General features: G+C 37.3%; 1 protein-coding gene across 2 annotated transcripts; it reads right to left on the bottom strand.

The window, feature by feature from the left end:
* Positions 1-1,696: 1,696 nt before the first annotated feature.
* On the bottom strand, positions 1,697-21,652 carry C2H18orf63 (chromosome 2 C18orf63 homolog). 2 transcript variants are annotated; one of them, XM_015855165.3, is made up of 15 exons: positions 21,232-21,652; positions 19,750-19,901; positions 18,523-18,601; positions 17,663-17,719; positions 16,401-16,512; positions 14,995-15,036; positions 13,589-13,665; positions 12,974-13,083; positions 12,100-12,196; positions 11,908-11,993; positions 11,166-11,349; positions 8,770-9,810; positions 7,502-7,621; positions 6,411-6,497; positions 1,697-3,168 (listed from the first exon to the last, which is right to left on the bottom strand). In XM_015855165.3, the coding sequence occupies exons 2-14, from the start codon at positions 19,881-19,883 to the stop codon at positions 6,441-6,443; spliced, it is 2,196 nt and encodes a 731-aa protein (XP_015710651.2). In that variant the 5' UTR covers positions 19,884-19,901; positions 21,232-21,652; the 3' UTR covers positions 1,697-3,168; positions 6,411-6,440. The 2 variants fall into 2 exon arrangements, with proteins under 2 accessions (XP_015710651.2, XP_085395917.1); XM_085539791.1 differs by having other exon boundaries at positions 19,750-21,652.
* Positions 21,653-21,669: the final 17 nt, after the last annotated feature.

Here is a 21,669-nt window from a genome sequence, read left to right as displayed (position 1 = left end):
GTATAATTAAGGAAAATGCATTTCACTGGGCCAAGTGCTTTCTGGTTAGTTACAGTAAAGTTCAACTGCAGCACTTCTACCCACATGGCTGCTTCAAATAGTTTAATAGTACTTAAGTAAATTCATACATTGATATGCAGTTGAAGCCAGCTGAGCTGGACTGCTCTCACACAGCCTGTCTGTCAAAGGTATTATACAACAGGGAGATGCATTCTGCAGAACATTCAGATGCATCAGCTTCCAATAGTTTTCAATTTCTCTCACTGAAGTAAGCCTAAATCTTTTTTACACAGAGCCTAAAAATAAGTTTGTCGCTCTTTTGAAAAACAGTAAGATCATTGCAAGAAGCTACGTGTGTTCCTGATAGAATTGGGAACAATTTGCACATATTTTCCAGCAAAGTAAGGCTGTTTTGTCCCAGAATCTAACGCTGCCCTGGGGAGATTAAGCAGCTCAGAGTTTGCATCCAGTTCTGTGCATATCCCAGTGAAAATACATTTGCTCATCCTGGCTGCAAATTTTTAGGTGAGAGGTTGAGCCTCTGCTCTGCATTGTGCAGACTAGCAACACTACAGCTTTGCAACAAGATAGAACAGTGGAGCTTTTTCACAGCTGCGACACATCATTTTCCTGAACAAATAGGAGAGATGCCATGAAATTCTTCATGGTTCTCCATGAAGTGAGGACCAGCATGCTGATCAGCACACGGCCTGAAGTCCTTGAATTACTCCATTCACTCCACTACTCTGTGATACAGCGAGAGGGGGCTTCAAGCTGACTGTTTTAAAACCAACTATTAACACAAGCTGGTACAAACACTGCACTAAGGGAACTAAATAGCAAGCTTCCCTGCCTGAATAATTTGTAACGTTCTAAGTTTAGATTTGACATGGAGCTTGAGCACAGGCCAGTTTAAAGAATGTAAGAAGTGCCTTTGACTTGCATCTGTTACATCTGTGGAAGAAAAGGACACTGTCAACTTATGAAAATATGCATAATACACCAGATTGCACTCAGAAAGTGCATATTTTCTAAATAATGTAAACTCATTACAAATGGTTCAGCTGTAGTTCTCCGAATCCTCCAATACTGCAGACAGAGAAAGCTTTGTCAAATTAAGTCTAAATTGACTTAGACATAGAAAAACTGATCAAAGAGCCACGCAGAATGATAAAACCCAGTAGCCATCAAAGGGTGGGCAATATCTTCTGCCTTTTGACCTCGGACCATTTTCTAACTCCTGAAGATTTCATTAACTTTTTACAATTCCACCTGTTAGCAATGTACAACAGGATATTTTGGGGCAGGTGGGTGAGTCTGTCTGTTCCTTTCCCCTTGAGAAATCCATCCTGCAGACATCACAGGCAGAGGCCCTGGGTGACTCCAGGCAGTGAGAGCATTGCCCAGCTAAATGAGAACTCATTACAGGAGGAACTGAGAGAAGCCCTTAACACTGCCCCACACACAGCAAAAGGCAGTAGCGAAGATCCCTTCAGCATCAATAACCCCCTGCAAAGGCAGTCCCAGCACTAACCCTGCCTCACCATCAGTGGCATTTTCACCACCACTCCTGCAGCTGGTGCATTTTCACTCTGTACCAAACACGTTGCTGCATATTTATAAGGGCTGGAAGGGTTAGAGTAACAGGTTCCCACCCACAACACAGACTAGAAAGGATTTGGCCATTTAGCATATATGAATTATTCAGTAGTTTATTTGAAGTGGAACAAATTGGATCTACAATAATTGTATTTCCACTATCTGGAGTATTATAATAGATAACACAAAGTGATGCAAACATTTTGAAACATGAGACTGATGCAGAAAAGGAGATAGCAGGCAAATGCTAGAAACAGGCGGCACTTAAATAGCAACTATAGGAGACAGACCAGATGACGCACAAGTTTATATAGGATAGCATAAAGACAGTCTTTCCATAAGCTTTTCCATATTGTGAGAAAGAAAAAGATAGATTACATATAGACAAACCTGTGAAAGAATAACTAATCCACAGCATTCTGAATAGTGGCTTTGTATACCAGTTCGCATTCAGTGTAAATATAGTTTGGTTTCTTGATGAATACATTGCTCTTCTTTGTGTTATTTGTGTTACTTAGTTGTTCTTGGGTTTTTTTTTTTTTAATATATATATTATGCAATAAATTTACAAGTCATTGAAGTGCTCACTGTCTTTAAATGCCGGCACCATTAAATTAGAGCTATGCTAACATTTTCCATTTGAAATAAACAACGATAAACAAAGCTTGTCACTGTAGAATAGAAAAATCCTAACGTGAAACATGAGGCAAATAAAAACACAATGATGGCAATATACAAAGTTCTCATAAAACACGTGAAGTCTCAATGTACCAATTCCTTTAGGAAAAAAAAAAGGTTTTGGCAACGTATTACCAAAGCAAATGTTATACTACAGTTTTATATTGTTTGAGATTAGAAACTGGCGTTTGCCTCTTAATTTCCACGTAACACAATAATACTTGCTTACAAACAGCAATAACAGGACCAAAATAATTTATACATAAATTTGTAACTACATTTATTTTGATAAAATTAAGTGGCAGCAATATATATTCAGCATGAATCGCTCAAAATTGTGTTGTGGATTGGACTTTAAAAACCCTTTACATCCTGTAGTTTTATATGTGAGAATGGAAATTTGCTAAAAGATATAACAGGAGCTAAAAAGCTGTAATCAAATCCAGCTTTGACATTGTTCCCCAACTATAAAAACTGGAGTGTTTATTTTCTAACTATTTGACAAACGGAAGTTACTTAGGAATGTTTTACTGGTGAAACAAAGAGACGCAGATAATATAGCATGCAATTGTGTCATTAAATATAATTATGACATAAAAATAGAGACTTGAAACTTCAGAATAACTTGGAACAGCAATCAAGCGTGTAAGCAAGTGCTAGGTTAGACATAATGAGATTAAAGAATTCCAAACAATTAGCTGAATTTCCAAAGCCATTTGAGGATTATTAACCTAAATCGTCTTGAGTAGAAAGTGACATATGGATTCACTTGACCATATGTTTTTAACCTTCCATTTTTCATCCAGAAACAGGTAGCAGTGACATGACATAAACAGAGTAAAGATCACAAAGCTCAGACGTCCTTAAGTACGTTAATGGACTCTTGGAAGCCTGAATGAGGAAAACATAGAAAAAACTGATATCACAAAAGAAATCAAAAGACAACTCAAAACTGCACAGCTAATATACAAACAAAAGTTGGTGTATCTCCGTACTTGTGTTTTCTTTATACAGTTTGTATCTCGAAATTCATGGTTTTCTTTTTTTCTCTCTCTTTTTACACAGAACAAATGAAAAATCTGTCCTTGATAATGGCATACTCAGTTTTACCTTTCCTCTTACATACAGTTTTTTAAATTTAAGTTTCTCAAAATATTCTTTTTGTGGTTCTGGAGGAGAAATTTCCATTGTAGAAAAATGTTCACAGAGTCTTAACTAGCTAAGTCTTAGCTCTATTAAGTAGTAAAAGTAAGAGAGAATCTGAATAAACCATTGTCCTTGCAATAAATTGGATTAACCCCAATTTGGAACAAGCCTGCAGCAATGAAAAATAGACAGGATAACAGCAATAATGTGATAACGTCTACTTTTTTGGAGCAAGGCTCTAACAATTTACTAATGCATACAGACCAAAGGTTATTTCCAATCTGATTTGGAAATAAGCTTTCCTCCATTATAAAATAAGTTGTTTTATCTTTGAGAGATTAAAAAAGTTATATAACAAAAAATATTACTTCAACTTTAAATTTTACATCACAAAAGCACTTGAAAGATGGCTTTGTTTAAATTTCATACTATATTGTTTGAATTACAAGAGAAATTCCTAAATGTTGGCTTGGGGCAATCCATGTTTTAGAAGAAACAATCTAACAGTGTTCCAGCCCCGATATACAAAACTGCTGAGAATTCTTACTTAATTCCAGTTGTGTTCATACAGTATTCTTACATCAATGGTAGAAATTAATTTCATGTAAAATATTCATATTATTACTCTCTTGGATGAATTTTTAGCTTCTTATTTGTTAAATGGAATTTGGCAACTAAAACCAAGGGTCAGTATCCTACAATAACATGAGAGTAGAGCTACAGGAAGAGTTCTGTAGATGAGTGGCTTGGGAACTTCAGCTCTGCTATTTTGAGTATGTTCTTCCCCAGAGAGGGGGGGATTGTCCATATACAGATACAAACAGAATGAATGAGAATGGCTTAGTGTTAAAATTAAATGTTAAGGATCTTAAAATATTTTGTGCTTCCTTCATGACACCTTATATGCTTTATCAATATATCTCCTTTTTTTCACTCCAGTAAAATGGGGAAGAAAATTACTCTGAATTCTTCAAGTATTTAACAGGCTGTGAATGTGGCATATCAGTAACAAACCAACCCTTTACAGAAGACAATTGTAAAAATATACATATGTATTTCTACTGTCATGAATTACAAGATCCAAGTGATTCTTGTCAACCACATCACTGAATTCCACTCTAGGACTTTCTCACCTACAGCTCTTGCTGCACAGTAAATTTGCTAACTTAAAAGTAGCTCTCAAGTGTTGAAGACATGTATTCTGAATGCAAGTGCAGCAATACATTATAAAGAAAAATCAAAGCAAAAATTTTCAGAAATGAAATTGTAGGCACTGATCCAACAGCAGAAGTTATTTTAGCTCTAGTTTTGTTTTTAAATTGCCAATGCCAATGATGAATCCATACCAATGGTATTCTTAGAAATCATATATTAAATATTTGATAAAACAAAGAGGAAGGGTTTTAAACTAAAAGAGGAAGGATTTATACTGGATATAAGGAAAAAGTTGTTCTACCATAGTGAATCACTGGCACAGGCTGAGGTGCAGAGAGATGGCAGATGCCCTGTGCCTGGAGGTACTCAAGGTCAGGCTGAGGTCTCTGAGCAACATAATGTAGCTGTAGGTGTCCCTGTTCACTGCAGGGGAGTTGGACTAAGAGACCTTTAAAGGTCCATTCCAACTCAAACAATTATATGATGCTATGATAAATACTTCATTGATAACAATTTGTTCTCCAGTGTTTATGCTTTACCTACAATAATCAACTCAGCCATTTGGTGTCTAAACCATAAATATGAAGAAAAGTTGTAATTTTATGTATGCTTAAAAGTTAAAGTTCTGGCCATTCTCAGGAACACTATCTCTGACAATTCCCAACAAGTCAGAGACTTTGCCCATACAGATATCTATACTCAATCTGCTGAAACAGATCACATCTCAAGAAGGGCCACGCCTCAACTGTCTGGCTTTGAAACTAAAACAGGGCAGATGAAATGCTAGATCCAGAAACAGATCTGCTGAATACCAGAATACAAAGGCCCTGTATGAAAATCATCCACACACACAACAGACTTCCTTCAGGGAGGCAGACAATTGATAGTAATGTTCATCTGAGGGAAAAGTAAGGCATAAAGTATACCTCTGAGACAACATGCATATTTGGCTACTTGTTAGCATCTATATTGAAGCCAAAAGCTGGATTAAAAGACACACAGTTTATATTTTCCTTTTAAAAAAAAAAAATTTGTATTTTCTATTTGATTTGTATGATGTTTATATTTTTGAACTGTTGTGTCTGCATGACCATTGTGTTCACACACCAATATTGTTCTCTGAATAAACATACTTCTGCTTATCTCTAAAACAGTGAAATGGAAAGGCTTGCTCCTTCCTGCATATTTTACTCATAATAATGTGCAATATGCTACCAGAGCAACGAAACAAGAGGTTTTCATATGTTATATGTATCCTTAATATTCATAGGAAAAGTTTACTCTATCCTGCAAGACAGTTATCAGCAACAGTCCATGCCGTGGGTTCAAATATCTGGCCAAAAACTAAACTTTTTCATTTTGTATGACAGGCCATTGTGTCCTTGGATTAGATCTTGGCACCACAAAAGCATTTAGCTACTCTATTTCATGCAGTGGTATTAAATAACGTAGATAGGCTCACTGTAATGGTTTATTGTTTTAACTTCAGTTGAGGTTCAAATGAAATTCAGCAGAAAATAAATAAATAAGGTTTATTTTAGACTAAAAGAAAAAGAGCCAATCAAAATACAAATTAAAGCCAAGTTCACAGCACTAGAATATGCTTTTGGCTGTAACTAAAAGGGGAAAAAAAAGAAAAAAAAAAAAGTGTCCAAAGAAAACAAGGACTTTGGCTTCTACTACCTCTTTATTTTGTTCTAGAAGCCAGTTGTTTAGTAAAGTGATTCCTTTAGAGACAGTTGCTATCATAATCCATAAAATACAAAGGTTATTATAGACATGTAATAGTATTTTAATAATGAGAAAATATTTTAACTTTGTAATGAACATACCCAGAATTTTCTTCAGTACTCCATCCTGTCCTAAATAGAAGGCTTATTTCTTTTGACTTTCTTTAATTTCGAATGCCCTTCTTCTTTCTGTTAATATAATAAACAAGCAAAAGATTGGGAAAACAAAGCAGTAATACAAGCTAAGCTAACAGCTCAGCTGGAAAGTTTCTTCTGAGTGTTCCTCGGCCTCCAGCCAAGGCACCCCCACATCTATCTGCACATCCAACTCACTGGTGCCAGTACTGGTGCTGCAGTGTGGGTACGGCAGGCAGCCAGCGAGGACTTGCAGCCACCTCCCTAAAGCAGGTTGGAGGACTCAGGTTGATACACAAAGTGCAACAACCCTTCATACTGTGAATGGGTAATGAGACCTCAAACGGTCATCAACTGCTTGAGATTAAACATAAAAGGCAAGGGAACCTGGCTGGAAACAGAGAAAAGCGTGTGCAACATATGCTCCTTCTGACTTATTTTATAGAGTGATTATAGAGTATGTTTTGAAGGACTGACAGTGAAAAGTGTAGCCTAGAGATACAAGTAACAATTAAGAATAAGAAAAAAAAATTAAGAGGAATTTAAATTACACACCATTGTCATTAGAACAGAATTTAGAGAAAAATTTAAAAAAAAAAACTCAATTGGTATTAGGAACATATTTAATTGTTGATGCCCTTTCTAGTAATAAAGCATCTGAAATCATTAAATAATTGAGAAAAAAAATAAAACCCAACCTTTTAAAGTTCCACATTGATTCATAAATAGCCTTTAGGAGTTCATTTCTACCCAAGCAATGCTGAATTGAAGTATGTGAGATGCACGTAACATTTACACAGCCAATAAGAATGAATACCTATAGTTAAGCTAGAGAGGGTAGAACTTTTGTCTGTAAAATTTTACTTCAGAAATATATTTACATTTTGTAACATCATTAAAGCTTTCATTCTAGGATTAATTTTGGAGTGAGCTCAGTAATATTTCTTCATTTCCCTGTTTTAAATGAAACATGATAAAATAATAAAACTTTCCTTTTTCATTTCTTAATTTGAGTTCTCATAGACTGTACTAAAGGTGTATGTGTGTGGGTCTTTTACCTGTCTTTTTCTAGCAGAACCTTTCTTTACAGATGCATCCCTGTTGCTCTCATCCATTGAGTGAGTCAGTTTTGAGGTCACTGCTTCATCACGTGTCAGATATTTGTGCCCTGTTAACATCTTAAAATATAGAAGTTTATATGTTCGTTTGAAAAACAAACAAACAAAAACAAACCCCACACAGTATTCTGTCAATCAGATCTCACCAACACTACGCATTGTGATCTCTAATGTCTATCACTACCAGTGTGAATTATAACCATATTGCTCCACAAAACAGGTTTCATCTTGATATCCTGACTTACCCTGTTCAGCAAATGCTGCATGTCTTGTCACTCTAGAAGCTGAAATGTGTATGTTAGATGGCAAAAAACATATGCCCCTTAATTTCCTGTGGTTTGGCATTTAGGAACTAATAAATCTGAAAAACTGTGCACATGGAACAGCAAAAAATGCTATGATATAACACACTACGTTACATTTTATAGGTGAAAACACTGAGAAGCACAACACATTCATGCATGAACCCCTGCGGGACATCATTCCCATAAAAACTGCACTGTATTATCAACATGCAGTAAGAATCATAGACAATTCAGATTGTAGAGAATGCCTTGAGGTCATTTAGTTGCAAATTTTACTTAAAACTGCAATAACTTCAAAGTTAGATCACATTGCTTTGGGCCTTACCCGGTCGTGTTTTAAGAATCTGAAGAGATAACAGTTCTACTTTCATGCAACTTGCTCCAGTGCTTAACTACTCTTACTCTGGAGACTTTTTATGCCCAGTAGGAATCTTCCATGTTGCGACGTGTATTTTTAGCAAAATTTAGATTAAACTTGTATTTGCAATACCTTCCACGTTCATCTAACAGAGCACTGCTTTATACACTGCAGACAGCACCTCACAATCAGTGACTGCTCATTAAAATGGTTTTACACTGACTGCACACTGAAAAGTTCACCGTATTATTCTCAAACAAATTTTAATACACTGATAAAAAAAACTGTGCTAAAGAAATTAAAACTAATTACCCCACCTTAAAAGTCCCACATAAAAAAATCTCAGAAGATAAAGTAAAACATCGTCCCTTCCAGAACAAAAAGAGCAGCACTGGTTCAAAATGTTAATATATGAAGTAGAAATATTAGACAATTATACTGAGAATGATGGTAGAACACAATGCAAGTCATCCCCTTTATCACTCGTTATTTCAGAATATGCTCAGTTTGTGAGAACCAGTGATAACGAGTGTACTTTACTGTACCTGATCATAGATGGAGTTGGTATGAAGACAGCTTGTCTTGGCAATACAGTTCTTAGAACAGTAGGAAACTTTGCTTTCATCATTTTTACCAGTGCACACTGTATCATTTAAGGTGGATTCATGAATATTCAACCCTGGTCCTTCATTTGATTTCTTTGATTGTTGCTGTGATAAACTGGAATTTGTCATTTCATTCTCTGATTTACCAATCTGCAAATATACATTCTTCAACTGCTGTTGCTTCCTGAGAACTTTTGTGGTATTTTGACTTGCAGAATTTTTTCCCCCTCTAAAACTGGAAGTGGAAGTTGCAAACGCATTTAGTTTTGGACTGATATCAGATTTCTGATGCACTGACCTAACATTCTTAAGCAAGGAAGGAGAATTTGCCTTATTGTGACCAACTTCACTTGAACTCCACCCTACAGCTGAGTTACTGGAAGAATCAGACTTAATCATTTGTCCACCAGTCTCTGTTTTCCGCTGAAATACAGATACATCTTGTTTTACATATGCTTTCTCAGTAATTATCTGAAGTGAGCTGCTGCAAGTAGCAGGTTTATAAACCTGAGTTAAGCTGGACTTGCAAACAGTCAACACTGAAGATTTAACACTTTTTACTGGTGATTGTTTTTCAACGTTTTTTCTTTTCTTCCCATTAGTTTGATTTGTGGCGTTTCCATTCGTCTTCATCAAGCTTCCTTTGAAAATTGGTATAATTTTGCTGAGCTTTTTTGGAGAGAGTTCGAAGGCTGAACTTCCAGACACTCCTAAGGAATTCTGAAGTGGTAGTTCTGATATTCCTGCTATTTGTCTATCAATCAATTTCTCAGTCTCTTCAACACTAATCTTTTCCACACTTCCTTTGGTACTTGAAGCGTGTGGTTTTGTCTCTTTGATCAAATGCTCCATCCAGTGGCTGTTTTCCATATTGCGTGAGGAAGAAACGTTAGCCAAAGTCGGCTTCTTTGGAGGTGTCTGGGTCAGGGATACCACACAAACCATCTCACCAGCCAGTTTCATAGATTCAGATTGTATTTCCTGAAATACAAGAAGAGCTGCTAAATGCAGTTATCTGGGTTTAAAAATCTGATCACCTAATGCATCTCTATATAATATATACGTGATACACATCACAACATGTAACCATGCAAATTCCTGTTTTGAATTAGAACAATCTGTATTTTTAAACAACATTTTGTTGTAACCATAGTTGAAGATTTGTTTTCACCTTTCCTAGTTTTGTTTTGTTTATAAAGTATGTTGACATATTGCATTTCTCAGAAGGAAAGGCTTAAATTACAGACACTGTCATAAAATCATAGACTCAGAATCACAGAATGGTTTGGGTTGGTGCCATGGGCAGGGCTGCCCCCCACCAGCTCAGCTGCCCAGGGCCCCATTCAACCTGGCCTTGAGCGCCTCCAGGGATGGGGCACCACAGCTTCTATGGGCAGCTGTGCCAGCACCTCACTGCCCTCTGAGTAAAAAAACTTTCCCCTCACACCAAATATAAATCTCCCCTCTTTTAGTTTAAAATCATTCTTCCTTTTCTTGTCACTACCAGATCATGTAAAATGTCTGTTATTATTTTGGTTTAATGATTCTCAATTGGGCAATGCCCTTTCAAAGGGGTCTGCAGAGAGTTTGTCTGATAGTCTCTTAGGACTGATAAAGGCATCAGTATTGTGAACAAAAGATGTCCAGATGCCTATAAGAACTGCAGATGACAACAAGGAACCATCGTAGCTTTGATCATTGAAAAGAAATAAACAGGAACTGTGTTCTGAAAGAGGATTATAGTATTTTAGAATCTCTGCAACTTCTGTCAGTATTCTTCGTTTAGAATTAATTACTTCACTTCTTTCACATACAGCTACCCAAGAAATTTGAGTCTCACAGCCTTTGTTAAAACTCCAGTTAAGGGTATTGTGCCTCCTCTCCATCAGCAGCCAGAGTAAATATAACAGCTGGAGTGCTTTTAAATGCCTAACTTTATACAACCTAATTTTCTCCTTAGTTTATTTAAAAAAATAATTTGCAAAATATTTTAAAAATTGTTATTATTGCAGAAGGAAAGTGCTGGAAACTTGATTGTAAAATAAGGATGATAGAACAGCAAACACTGATGACAACAAATTAACACTATGATACTAATACTAATTCTAATGCTGATTTCCTTTTTAATGTATTTGTCAACTGAGCAACAATATCACGACATAAATAGAAGTATAATGACAGATTACACATTTATTAAAAAGAAGTTGTCGTTATGAAAAGTACGCGTTCATGTTGCTAATGAGTTCTGAATACCACAAAGCTCCCTTCAAATCAGAGTATGTGCCATCAGTATTTTTATTAAAAAAAAACCACAAAGAACAAACAAAAACCCTTACATGTGCTGGGATCCGGGTGAGTTCCTGTGTAGCATAAAGTGCTTTACTTGTCATCCTTACTGGAAATCCACACAGATGTGAAAACTTAGCCTTCACATCGGAAATAAAAGAGTTCAACACACTTTCTGAATCTGTCCTAGGGAAATACTGCACTGGCTGACTTCGAATGCATCTTAGAGGGTACCTGAATAGCGTTCAGGGATACATAACAAAGTTCTTTGTATTTTCATAATTATGAATCACTTTAGGGAAAAAAAAAGGGGGGGGACCATAAAAGATCTCTAAAGATTTTTTTTTAATTATTATTATTATTCAAAAAATGTGAAGAAAAGCATCTACTTTCTCAAGTGACCAAAGCCTACAAAGTTACAGGACTTGAAACATCCTTGCTACTGCAATAATGACACATAACTTAGCAAGAAAATCTCTTTAAAATAAATCTTTGCTCACCACAGTTTTACAGAAACAAGACATAGCATTAATTTAACTGTTCCTTTTAAGTCACCATTTAGACTAGCAGTATCTTGCTTACAGAAGCTGAGAAGCAACCTGATCTATTTGACGTCCTATTATTCAGTTATAGCAGAAACAGATGTAATGTTTTGTTTCAGTTTGACCAGTGCAACAATTCCACTGATTTCTATGAAGTTGTAGAAGAAGTAGTGCATTCAAAGACAAAAATGTAGGTCTCAGCTAGGAGAGTATTAGAGAACATGTAACAAAAAGTATTCTCAAAGGATACGTAAATAACCTTTCCCCTATTGGCTTGAAGTAAACACTCAAGTATATTTTTCTCTCCTCAATATCATCTGGAAGAATATAGCCATACTAAAAAATTAAAAAAGAAAAAAACAATCCATAAATGTGCATTAAAATATAAAGTTTAATATAAACACAAGGAAGAGAGGGAAAATACAAAAATGGTGCTTTTTACCAGATTCTTCCAGTGCATCTGAAATTCTTCATATGAGCGGAAAGGAGATTCTGGAGGAATTCTGTGGCTGATGCTTATGATCTGACCCATTTTCATGCTGTGCATGGGTGAAAAAAGATGCTTATAAAGGATGTCAAAGTTCATTTGAAAATACATTGGACTTTTGAAAAAAGAGTCATGCATTGCAATATGAGCTGTCCAGGAGGTGGTGGAATCACTGACCCTGGAGATGTACAAGAAACGTTTGTACGTTGTGTTGAGGAACATGGATTAGTGAGAACTATTGGTGATGGTTGGACTGGGTGATCCTGTGGATCTTTTCCAACCTTGGTGATTCTGTGATTATTTGGCATTTAAAGCATTTCTGTATTATTCTCAAGTTTTGAGAACTAACATCTTTAGTTCATAAGTTTACAACAGAGCAACAGCAAAGTTTTCTGAAATATGGAAAAGAGCTTGGAACCTACAGGGCTGATTGCTCTCATCTGTAATACCTGCTATCACTGAGTATAAAACAAATGTAAATGTATCATTACTTCTGAAACTTATGATGAAAATCACAGGTGTGCACCGAGACAGCCTGTGGCAGAGATGAAAATATTTTTATCTTTAAATTTACAGATTCTTCTACAGTTATGCTCAAAGAAAAGTAACATTGCAACAACAGCAAAGAGACGACTAAAGTTGAAATAACATTTAAACACACATTATGATTTACTGATTTTTCTTCCACAGTTTCCATAACACTGAGACCTAAAAGTAAAATTTCCTGAATGTAAAACATGTGTTCTTACCACTAGCACTGAATTTACAATTTGAATGGCAAACATTCCAGGAAATGTTTGTTTCTGCTGGAATTTAAACAAACGCCTACCTTGGCAAAACATAGCACCAGTTACTTAATATGGAATGACTGTCAATAACTGTGTTTTCGTTGCTCTCAAACTGCTTTATGGTGTTTGTCAAAATATCAAAATCTCCCAGCTTAAAATAGGGAAAAAAAAAAAAAAAGAAAAAGTTAATTGCAAATATCTCTATAGCAGTACAAAATTTAGGTATCAAATTTGATATCACAGTATACTGAAGTTTATACATTATTCATTTATCAGCTCTCACAGACTGCTTATGAAATAAGCAAAATGTACAGTATCTTATGTAAAAGCCTATGCTTCCCAAAGATAGGTAAAAGGCTTAAGGGCAATTTAAAATCAGTGAAAATTAAATGTTGTGTTAATAAGAGTACAGAACAAATTTCTCAAAGTAAGAACTGTCTCACTTTCAGGCAGTTTTAAAAATTAAACTCAGAAACTCATGTTTGACAGCCTAGGAACTTCATATGTTACTCTGCATAATCAAATGCCAAGATCCCAGCAACAGAATTAGAGGCACAGAGCTTCACCCCACCATCCTAATTGTAAGTCACCTAGCAGAAATGAAGATAAAGATTAGTAAGATAAATACAGCCGTATAAAATAGAACTGTGTTATACCTCGGGGGGTGGTAACCGAACTGAGCAGGCCTCCACACTGATGCAAAGCTGTGTCTCTGACACATTCACGTCTAGAACTAAAAGAAAAACAAAGTCCAAAGCCCTGTCCCAAACTATAATTCAAGTGTTGGATTACCAAACCAAATAATGATTTAAAGCCATTCTCAGTTAAATACTGAGTTTAAAAAACAAATCTAAGCATGGAAATAAAAACTAATTGCATTTTAACAATGAAAATAAATCCAACAACTAATTGCAAACTATAAATCTCCCTGTGAACTCAGGGCCATCCATGCAACTGAGAGCTTGAAACCTATATGTTTTATATTAAAAAAAGTAGCTATTTTCAAAGCAAGCATATTTAACATAAAAATAACCATTGGCTGCACTGAGTCATCAAGCTCAGTATTACACTTGCAGACATGGTTAATATCAAAGACTATATAATCAGGGCAAGCACTTACTGACATTTCTCTGGAATATTCACCTGCCTGTGGTGCAGAGACTGAACATATTACAATTCCAAATACATACTCTTGCTGCAAATTTGATGTAAAAATATGTATCTGTTGTAAATTGGGTTCAGTATCTCAAAATGTAATCTTTCATTTTTTATACTAGTTTTAAAAATAAATTTACATTTGTATTTTCTGCAATCGTTTAGCAGCATGCTTTAATTTTGTGAACTGCAAACCCCACACAGTCAGTTTTGTTCCTTTTCCTATCTGTTATTTTTGGGCTTCCACACTAATTTTAGGCTGGTGCATTTAATTGAAGTAAACATAATGTTTTACTGGTAGGTTTTAATCTATGGCCACAGATTAGTAGTAAAAAAATATATACTTTTCTGTGGGTAATTTTTCAAGGGTTCAGACAAACTGACAACAATTACATAGAAAAAATAATCTGCCATCAGGTCTATTTTGTCTGAGATTACTTCAGGAAGTTATATGGAAAACTTATAGCTCTCTATAACTTCCTGAAGGGAGGTTGTAGTGAGCTGGGGGTTGGCCTCTTCTCTCGTGTAATCGATGATAGAACTAGAGGGAATGGTTTTAAGCTGTGCCAGGGGAGATTGAGGCTGGACATTAGGAAGTATTACTTCTGAGAAAGGGTAGTCAGGCACTGGAATGCACTGCCCAGGGAGGTGGTGGAGTCACTGACCATGGGAGTGTTCAAGAAACGTTTGGATGTTGTGTTGATGAATATGATTTAGCTGGGAAGTATTGGTAATGGTTGGACTAGATGATCTTCTAGGTCTTTTCCAACCTTGATAACTCTGTGATTCAGAATGAAAAATGAAAAAAACACTGTGTTGTAATAAGATTGGAGCATCATTTCGATCCTAAGTTCACATCATTACACCTTACTCACACAAGCTTACTCCTAACTGAGACCATACTTACCAACTGCATTTTGCCTTCCCGTTTGAGACAAAAAATCTTTTCCTTAATAAACAAAAGAGATAAACATTATTTTTCTAAACCACAAGCATCTTAAGCAAAAAGCAAATTAGATTGAAGTATCTTCATGGATAAAAATTCACAGATTTTTTTTTTTTCTTCTAAGAAGGAATTGAAATATATATACGTATGTATATACATATATATGTAAAATTATTTTTAATTGGCTAAAGAGTTAATAAATTTCTCAAATTCAAAATCAATGCTGCATAGTACTACAATATATTTTAATATCTATCATGAATTTGGCCAGATTTAGCAATACATATATATGACTAAGTAAGCTGCACGCACCAGGAGTGAGCTGTTGTCAAAGTTTTACTGAAGCCAGTTTTATACGAGCTACCATCTATCTTTCTATCCATTAATCCTGAATAAGCTCATTTCAGAGAACTGCATATTCTGAAGACACTGAAAACGAAGATACTGCTCATACTGTGGCTGGATAAGGCACGCGCGTTTTTCTCAGTGTATATTTTGAATCATCCACACAATTGCTTTTCTTAGAAGGAGTGCACCACAGTGTCCAAAACACATCAGTCTTCCCATATTTCTATAATTTACAATTATGCTACACAGCATAGAGATGCCAGACAACAGAATTCCAGAAGAACAAAAACTAGTAGGAGATATATATGATAGAAAAATGCTTCTCTGCTAGAAAAACATAAGCAGGCGCAAAAGTTCTATTGCAGAACCTGAAGAGCAGACAAAGTTCTTAGGAGACATTCAGTGCTGTAGAGGAACTCCTAGGTCATGGCTTGACCTGGCAATTGAGCACCTGATGAAGGGGTGTGGCTGATCCAGGGAGCACAGGCACATTGCTTGCTCCTGTGCTTCCCATGTGACCAGATGGAGTAGACCTTGGGTGGAGCCAGCATGGGCACAGGTAAGGTCCAGACTCCATAAGAGCATCTCTTGGACCTAGGCTGCTTCTTGACAGGAAGTGCTCTGTAGCCAAAAATCACCTTCACCAGTCAGGTGAATCTGACTCTACTGTATGTGACTATTGGCCACCTGTGAATACTTTGCCTGTTATCACCAGAACCCATCAGAAGCAGTTTCACTACTTTGCGAGCAGAACAACTGTGATAATATCTGGTTTGGAAATGACTAATCTTCATGCTGCATTTGGTCAGAATAATTATTTAGCCTATTATAAAGAGGAGAAGATGAAGAAAGGGGATGTTATTTTGTTTCAGATTTTAAACTTGAATAAAGGAACAAAGAAACTATGAAAATGTGATTACAGAAAAGAAGAAATAAGAAGTTAAATTAGGAGAAGTAAATGCAACAACAGTGATAAACAAAACTAAATATTTGATTCCTGACATGGATTAGTAAAATACCTTGCACCAGGAAATGACCGGCCTTGTTCCACCTGGGTGCAAGTCTAGCTGTAAGTGTGTAGGAGAGGCAAGTTTGGAGAATGGTTGGATCAACTCTTCGTGGTGCTTCCAGCTAGTAACATCAAAGAGAAAAGGGGGGGAGGGGGGGGGAAAAAGTCTTTAATGTATCTTTTGAAAAGGCTTAACTCAAAACTTTAGCTTTGCAAGGTGAACTAATTTCAACAACGTATCTCAGAAATCCAGATATGCATTTTCACTTCCAGATTAAAAAAAAAAATAAAAAAATACCTACAACTGGCTGTGTCTGAGCTATTAGTTTTGATTGCAATTAGCTTTTGTGAGTTAGCAATTTCAGTACATTCATAAAACCCACTAAGCGCAAACTAAAGGATAAAGTGTTTATGACTACTGAAATATGACAGTATATGGAAATACCACTTGCAAGACACGCTAGTAACAAACTGACATGATTTAAGAATGGTAAAGCATTTGCAGAATGGTCTGAAACATGTTATTATGCTTCTAGGTTCTATTTGTTCTCGGTGCTTTAGTTTGATTTCTGAGACAATCAATCCTCTGTGGGCTGGGGAGTGATTCAGCTCTCTGAATACCTCACTAGCAGAAACTATAGGACATGCAGGTAGCTTTGCACCAGCAGAAAGGCTCTTTGGTCTGTCTGTCTTGAGGTCAAACGTTAATGCTTTTGAACAGGATTAGGACCCCACTACAGCAGAGGAATCTAGTGAAATCACTTGGGGAGTTTCTTAAAACTTTTTACTGGTTGAATATACTGTAAGGCAGAACAACAGTAACAAAGATGATAACAGATATTCAAAAGGTTATTTATGAGGAAAAAACTTACCAATATGGATGCCTAAACTGGGAAATGCTGAGGCAGTCTCCAAGAGATGCTGCCTTTGTGGTGATCAGCCCTTAAATGAGGTCTAGAGGAGATGGAGTCAAGCTCCACTCCTTCCAGGAGCACAGCTCAATTACTCTCACCTGTGCTCCCACAGCTGACCCGACACTTGCCTCAGCTGGTTAATGAGAGGTTCAGGCTGTGATTACCAATTTCCCATACAGTATACTTGGACTTGTGAGAGACAATCTGACAACAGAATGGGCTTTTCTTCTTTAAAACTTTGAAACTTCTCTTCTGTAGAGCAAATTGTGTGCTCTATGAAGAATACTCTCGTCTTTGTCATCAACAGTCACAGACAAATGTAACTGTCCGAAGAACTCAGACATCTTCTAGCACTTACAGTAGCTTCTTGTCTCTTTACATATGCTTCACATAATCCTGACTTGTAAAACGGTATCTAAAATAAAACGGAAAAGAAAATTCAAGTGTCTGAAATTGAAGAGAATTTTATCAAATCATACATTCTGGCTCCCTGGTAACCTTGCCATAGGTAAGCATATCGAGGAGTACTTAAAGAACACATCCTATACTTTAAAGGGGAATAACAGCTAAAATACATTCAGGTGTTTGTCATACCATAATCTCATTTCTTGGTGAAGACGTGTTATGCAGTAAGCAGAAGACTGCCTAAAACAAAATGGCAGAATGTGGCCCTACTGCTCTCCCTGTGGTATCTTACCAAGTCAATTTTGTTCCACAAGAGGTTCACCACTCAAAAAGATTATTTTGTCAAAAGAAAAAAAAAAAAATAAAAAAATCACCTAAGCAGCTGTAAGGTGGCTAATATAAAAATGTTGACCAAGATGGTAATAAATAGCCAAAGGTTATTAATAAAGAAAACTCACCAGTGTCGATGTCTGGACCAGATAGCTGAGGCAGTCTCCACTGGGAAGCAATTTCCAAGAGATGCTACCTCAGTGGTGGTCAGCCCTTAAATGAGGTCTCAGAGGAGGTGGAGTCAAAGTCCACCCCTTCTGGGAGCACAGCTAGATTACTCTCACCTGTGCTCCCGCAGCTGACCCAACACTTGCCTCAGCTAATTAATCAGAGGTTCAAGCTGTGATTTCCCATACACTAGCCATCTATATTACTAATGCATGGTAGAAATTATGTAACTTATTCTTGGTGCTCAAAAAGAGACCTTTGTGAAGACGTGGATATATGTAACTACATACACTTATTTATGCAATGATTACTGACCGCCATGATAACTGAAATTTGATTTAATGTTCCAATAACAGGTGCAGAAAGGACCTCTTGGTACAGGAATATCAGCTGTCTGTAGAATTAAAAAAATAGGAAAAATTGTCAAAAATAAGGTCTCATTTTTAGTATTTTGGTTTTTTTCTTACTAATGTAGAGATAATACATGTGATTTTTAATCAGTTTCCAGTGGTTCAGTGTAATTTGTCAAACAAATCCTATTTATTTACTCTTAACCCAACCGCAGTGGTCTAAGACAAAGATTACAGGCCTTTGGAAAATTAACAGATCTGCCTCAAAGCATTCCATCTGGCAGAGCTTCTCATTTCTTCCCTTTGCAGGGAATGGAATAACACCTTGTGAGTGCTAAGGAATGTACACATTCTTTCTGAGTATTCTGTTCATCGTCTCAGCCTACAAAAAAGCATTACAATACCTCGAAAGATGTACCTAGAGCAGACCGAGCTTGCATGCTTACAGAGTGACTTTAAATATTTATTGATTCCAAGTAGGTTGTTTTGTTAGTTTTAGCTGATGACATTTAAAAACATAATAGTATTTTTTTTTTCTCCAATAGCCAGCACATCACCCATCAAAATTCACTGTGTTTACTGCTAATGACAGCTGTGCTGATTTTACTACAGTTAACTCTAGTTGCACTAATAAAATCACAGAATCACAGAATGACCTGGATTGGAACGGACCTCAAGGATCACGTAGTTCCAACCCCCCTGCCTAGCAGGGCCACCAAACATACACCTTTACTAGATCAGGTTGCCCAGGGCCCCGTCCAACCTGGCCTTGAACACCTCCAAGGACGGGGCATCCACAGCCTCCCTGGGCAGCCTGTTCCAGGACCTAACCACTCTCCTAGTGAAGAACTTCCCCCTAACATCCAACCTAAATCTTCCCTCTTTTAACTTAAAACCATTTCCCCATGTCCTGCTATCGTCAGCCCTTTCGAAGAGTTTACTCCCCTCCTGGGTGTAAGTTCCCTTCAGGTATTGAAAGGCTGCAATGAGGTCACCCCGCAACCTTCTCTTCTCTAGGCTGAACAAGCCCAACTCCCTCAGCCTGTCCTCATAGGGGAGGTGCTCCAGCCCCCTGATGATCTTCGTGGCCCTCCTCTGGACCCTTTCCAAAATCTTTATGTCTCTATATCTCTATAATCGCTGAATAGCAAACACCAGTCACCAGTTCTGAAAATAACTGAGAATTCATTACCTGCAGACTTTTATCTGCGTGCTCCTCATTTCACTTTCTGGTAACTGGGGGCTCAGTGTTATTGTAGCAGCACAGAGTTTCTGCAGCTCTGGCAGACTGGCAAAGAATAGAGACTGATGCCTTCTGCCATTCATGTTCTGCTGTTGATTTCACTGAAACAGAACCTGGATCTTACAAGAATGAATTACATTCTTTAAAGGCAGGTATTTACAGGATTTTGTAAGTACACGATATCAGGTGAACAACTAATCAGTTAGTTATCTTCTGACAAAATTAGATAGGTAATAATTACTTGGTGAACAGAAGAAGACAACTCAACGTAGTTTTCTTATAAAGAATATATTATGCTTTTTTTTTTTTTTTTTTTTTTTTTTTTTTTTTTTTTTTTTTTTTTTTTTTTTTTAAAACCAAAATGTCAAGACTAAAGACAAGGGTGAAAATATCCTTTACACCTTTTAACTTTGGGCTGGAATCCATCTGAGATTCAAGTGCTGAGGAATCCTGTGAAGTTTGCCCTCTTCTGGCTAGCAAGAAAATTGAAGTGCCAGCAGTTCAGCAGAGAGAGACCCTCATCTAGCCACAAAAAGACCCCTCCCTAGTGTTACAGGAGACCTCTGTACTCCCTGCTTAAATCCACCTCTCCTCAGGTGACAGTTCAATGCTGTATTGCCTACACGAAAGGCATTATCTTCTTATGCAATACTGCAGTCTGCACTGATTCAGAATTGAATTAAGTTATGTTGTTTTCCTATTTTAACACTCAAGAAAGGTATGCAGAATGGCATTTTTGTCTCAGTGGGTACCTTAGTTATGCTCTAACACAGTTATCAAAAGAACAAGAAAACATACCTGTTGTTTGGACTGCAAGCTGACTAGACATATAGTGGTCCTAATGAAGTGGTAACTCACACCCTAAGCTTTGCCTTAAAATACAAATTACTGACTACATTTTGTGTGCAAGAGTATGAGGCAGTTTGGAGCTCAGGCTCTTGAATTGCATATGACCAGATAGTTTATGAAAAGTCAGAATGCAGAGCATGTGCCTGTTGATTGCTGTAACACTGAAAAGGCCAGCTGCAACTTTGTAATTTTTGGATTTTTTTTTTTTAAAAAAGCATTGAAAAGAGGAACCCAAACAGCCAAAAGTTCAGACAGAGGACATGACCCTATTACTCCTTCTTGCTATTTCTCTCACAAACAGACTGAGAAAGCAGTCATTATAAACTGTTATCATTCCATAACGGTTTGCACAACTGAAATAGTTTGCTGTCATAAACTGGGAGTAGCACCTGAATCACACTCTGTAAGCTTTCCTTTACCTAAGTTACGTTTGAAACAAACAAGCAATCCCTCATCCCCCACAAAAACGAGCAACCAAACAAGAAAAAAAGGCAACACTGGAAGGACTGAATCAGGACACAGCGACCTGAAGTAGTTTGCTTTCTTCAGAGCTCAGAGAGCTGCTCTGGAACTGGGTTTTACCTTAAGTAACACTAGAGGAAAAGAGGGCAACTGCGTGTGGAAGATCGCCTCCGAGGGAAGGAGTGGGACCCCTCAGAGCAGCGGGGAGGCGCTGAGGAAAGCCGTGAGGGCACACCTGCGGCAAAAGGTTTGGGCAGGAGGTTTGGGCAGGAGGTGTGGGCGGCTCACTGAGGCGCTGCCCCTCACGGCCACAGAGCGGCACCAACACCAGCTCCCGCCCGAGGAGCCATGGCACAGCGCAGCCTGAGGGTAACACAGCAAGGACAGCCCGCCCACCTGGGGCTGACTGAGGAGAGGCGGAGCACTGCGGTCATGCGGAAAGCGCCAATAGCGCCCGGGGAGGAGGGAACCGAGAGCACACACCACACCCCTGTGGCCACCCCGTTAGCCCCTCCCTTTACATGGGATCCGCCAATTAGAGGTAGGTATCGTGATGAC

Source organism: Coturnix japonica, chromosome 2 (genome assembly GCF_054131305.1).
Source record: "Coturnix japonica strain WE chromosome 2, WE-NBRP24, whole genome shotgun sequence".
Taxonomy (NCBI): Eukaryota; Metazoa; Chordata; class Aves; order Galliformes; family Phasianidae; genus Coturnix; species Coturnix japonica.
The sequence above is the reverse complement of the archived record's forward strand: the minus strand, read 5'-3'. Positions and strand labels throughout refer to the sequence as shown.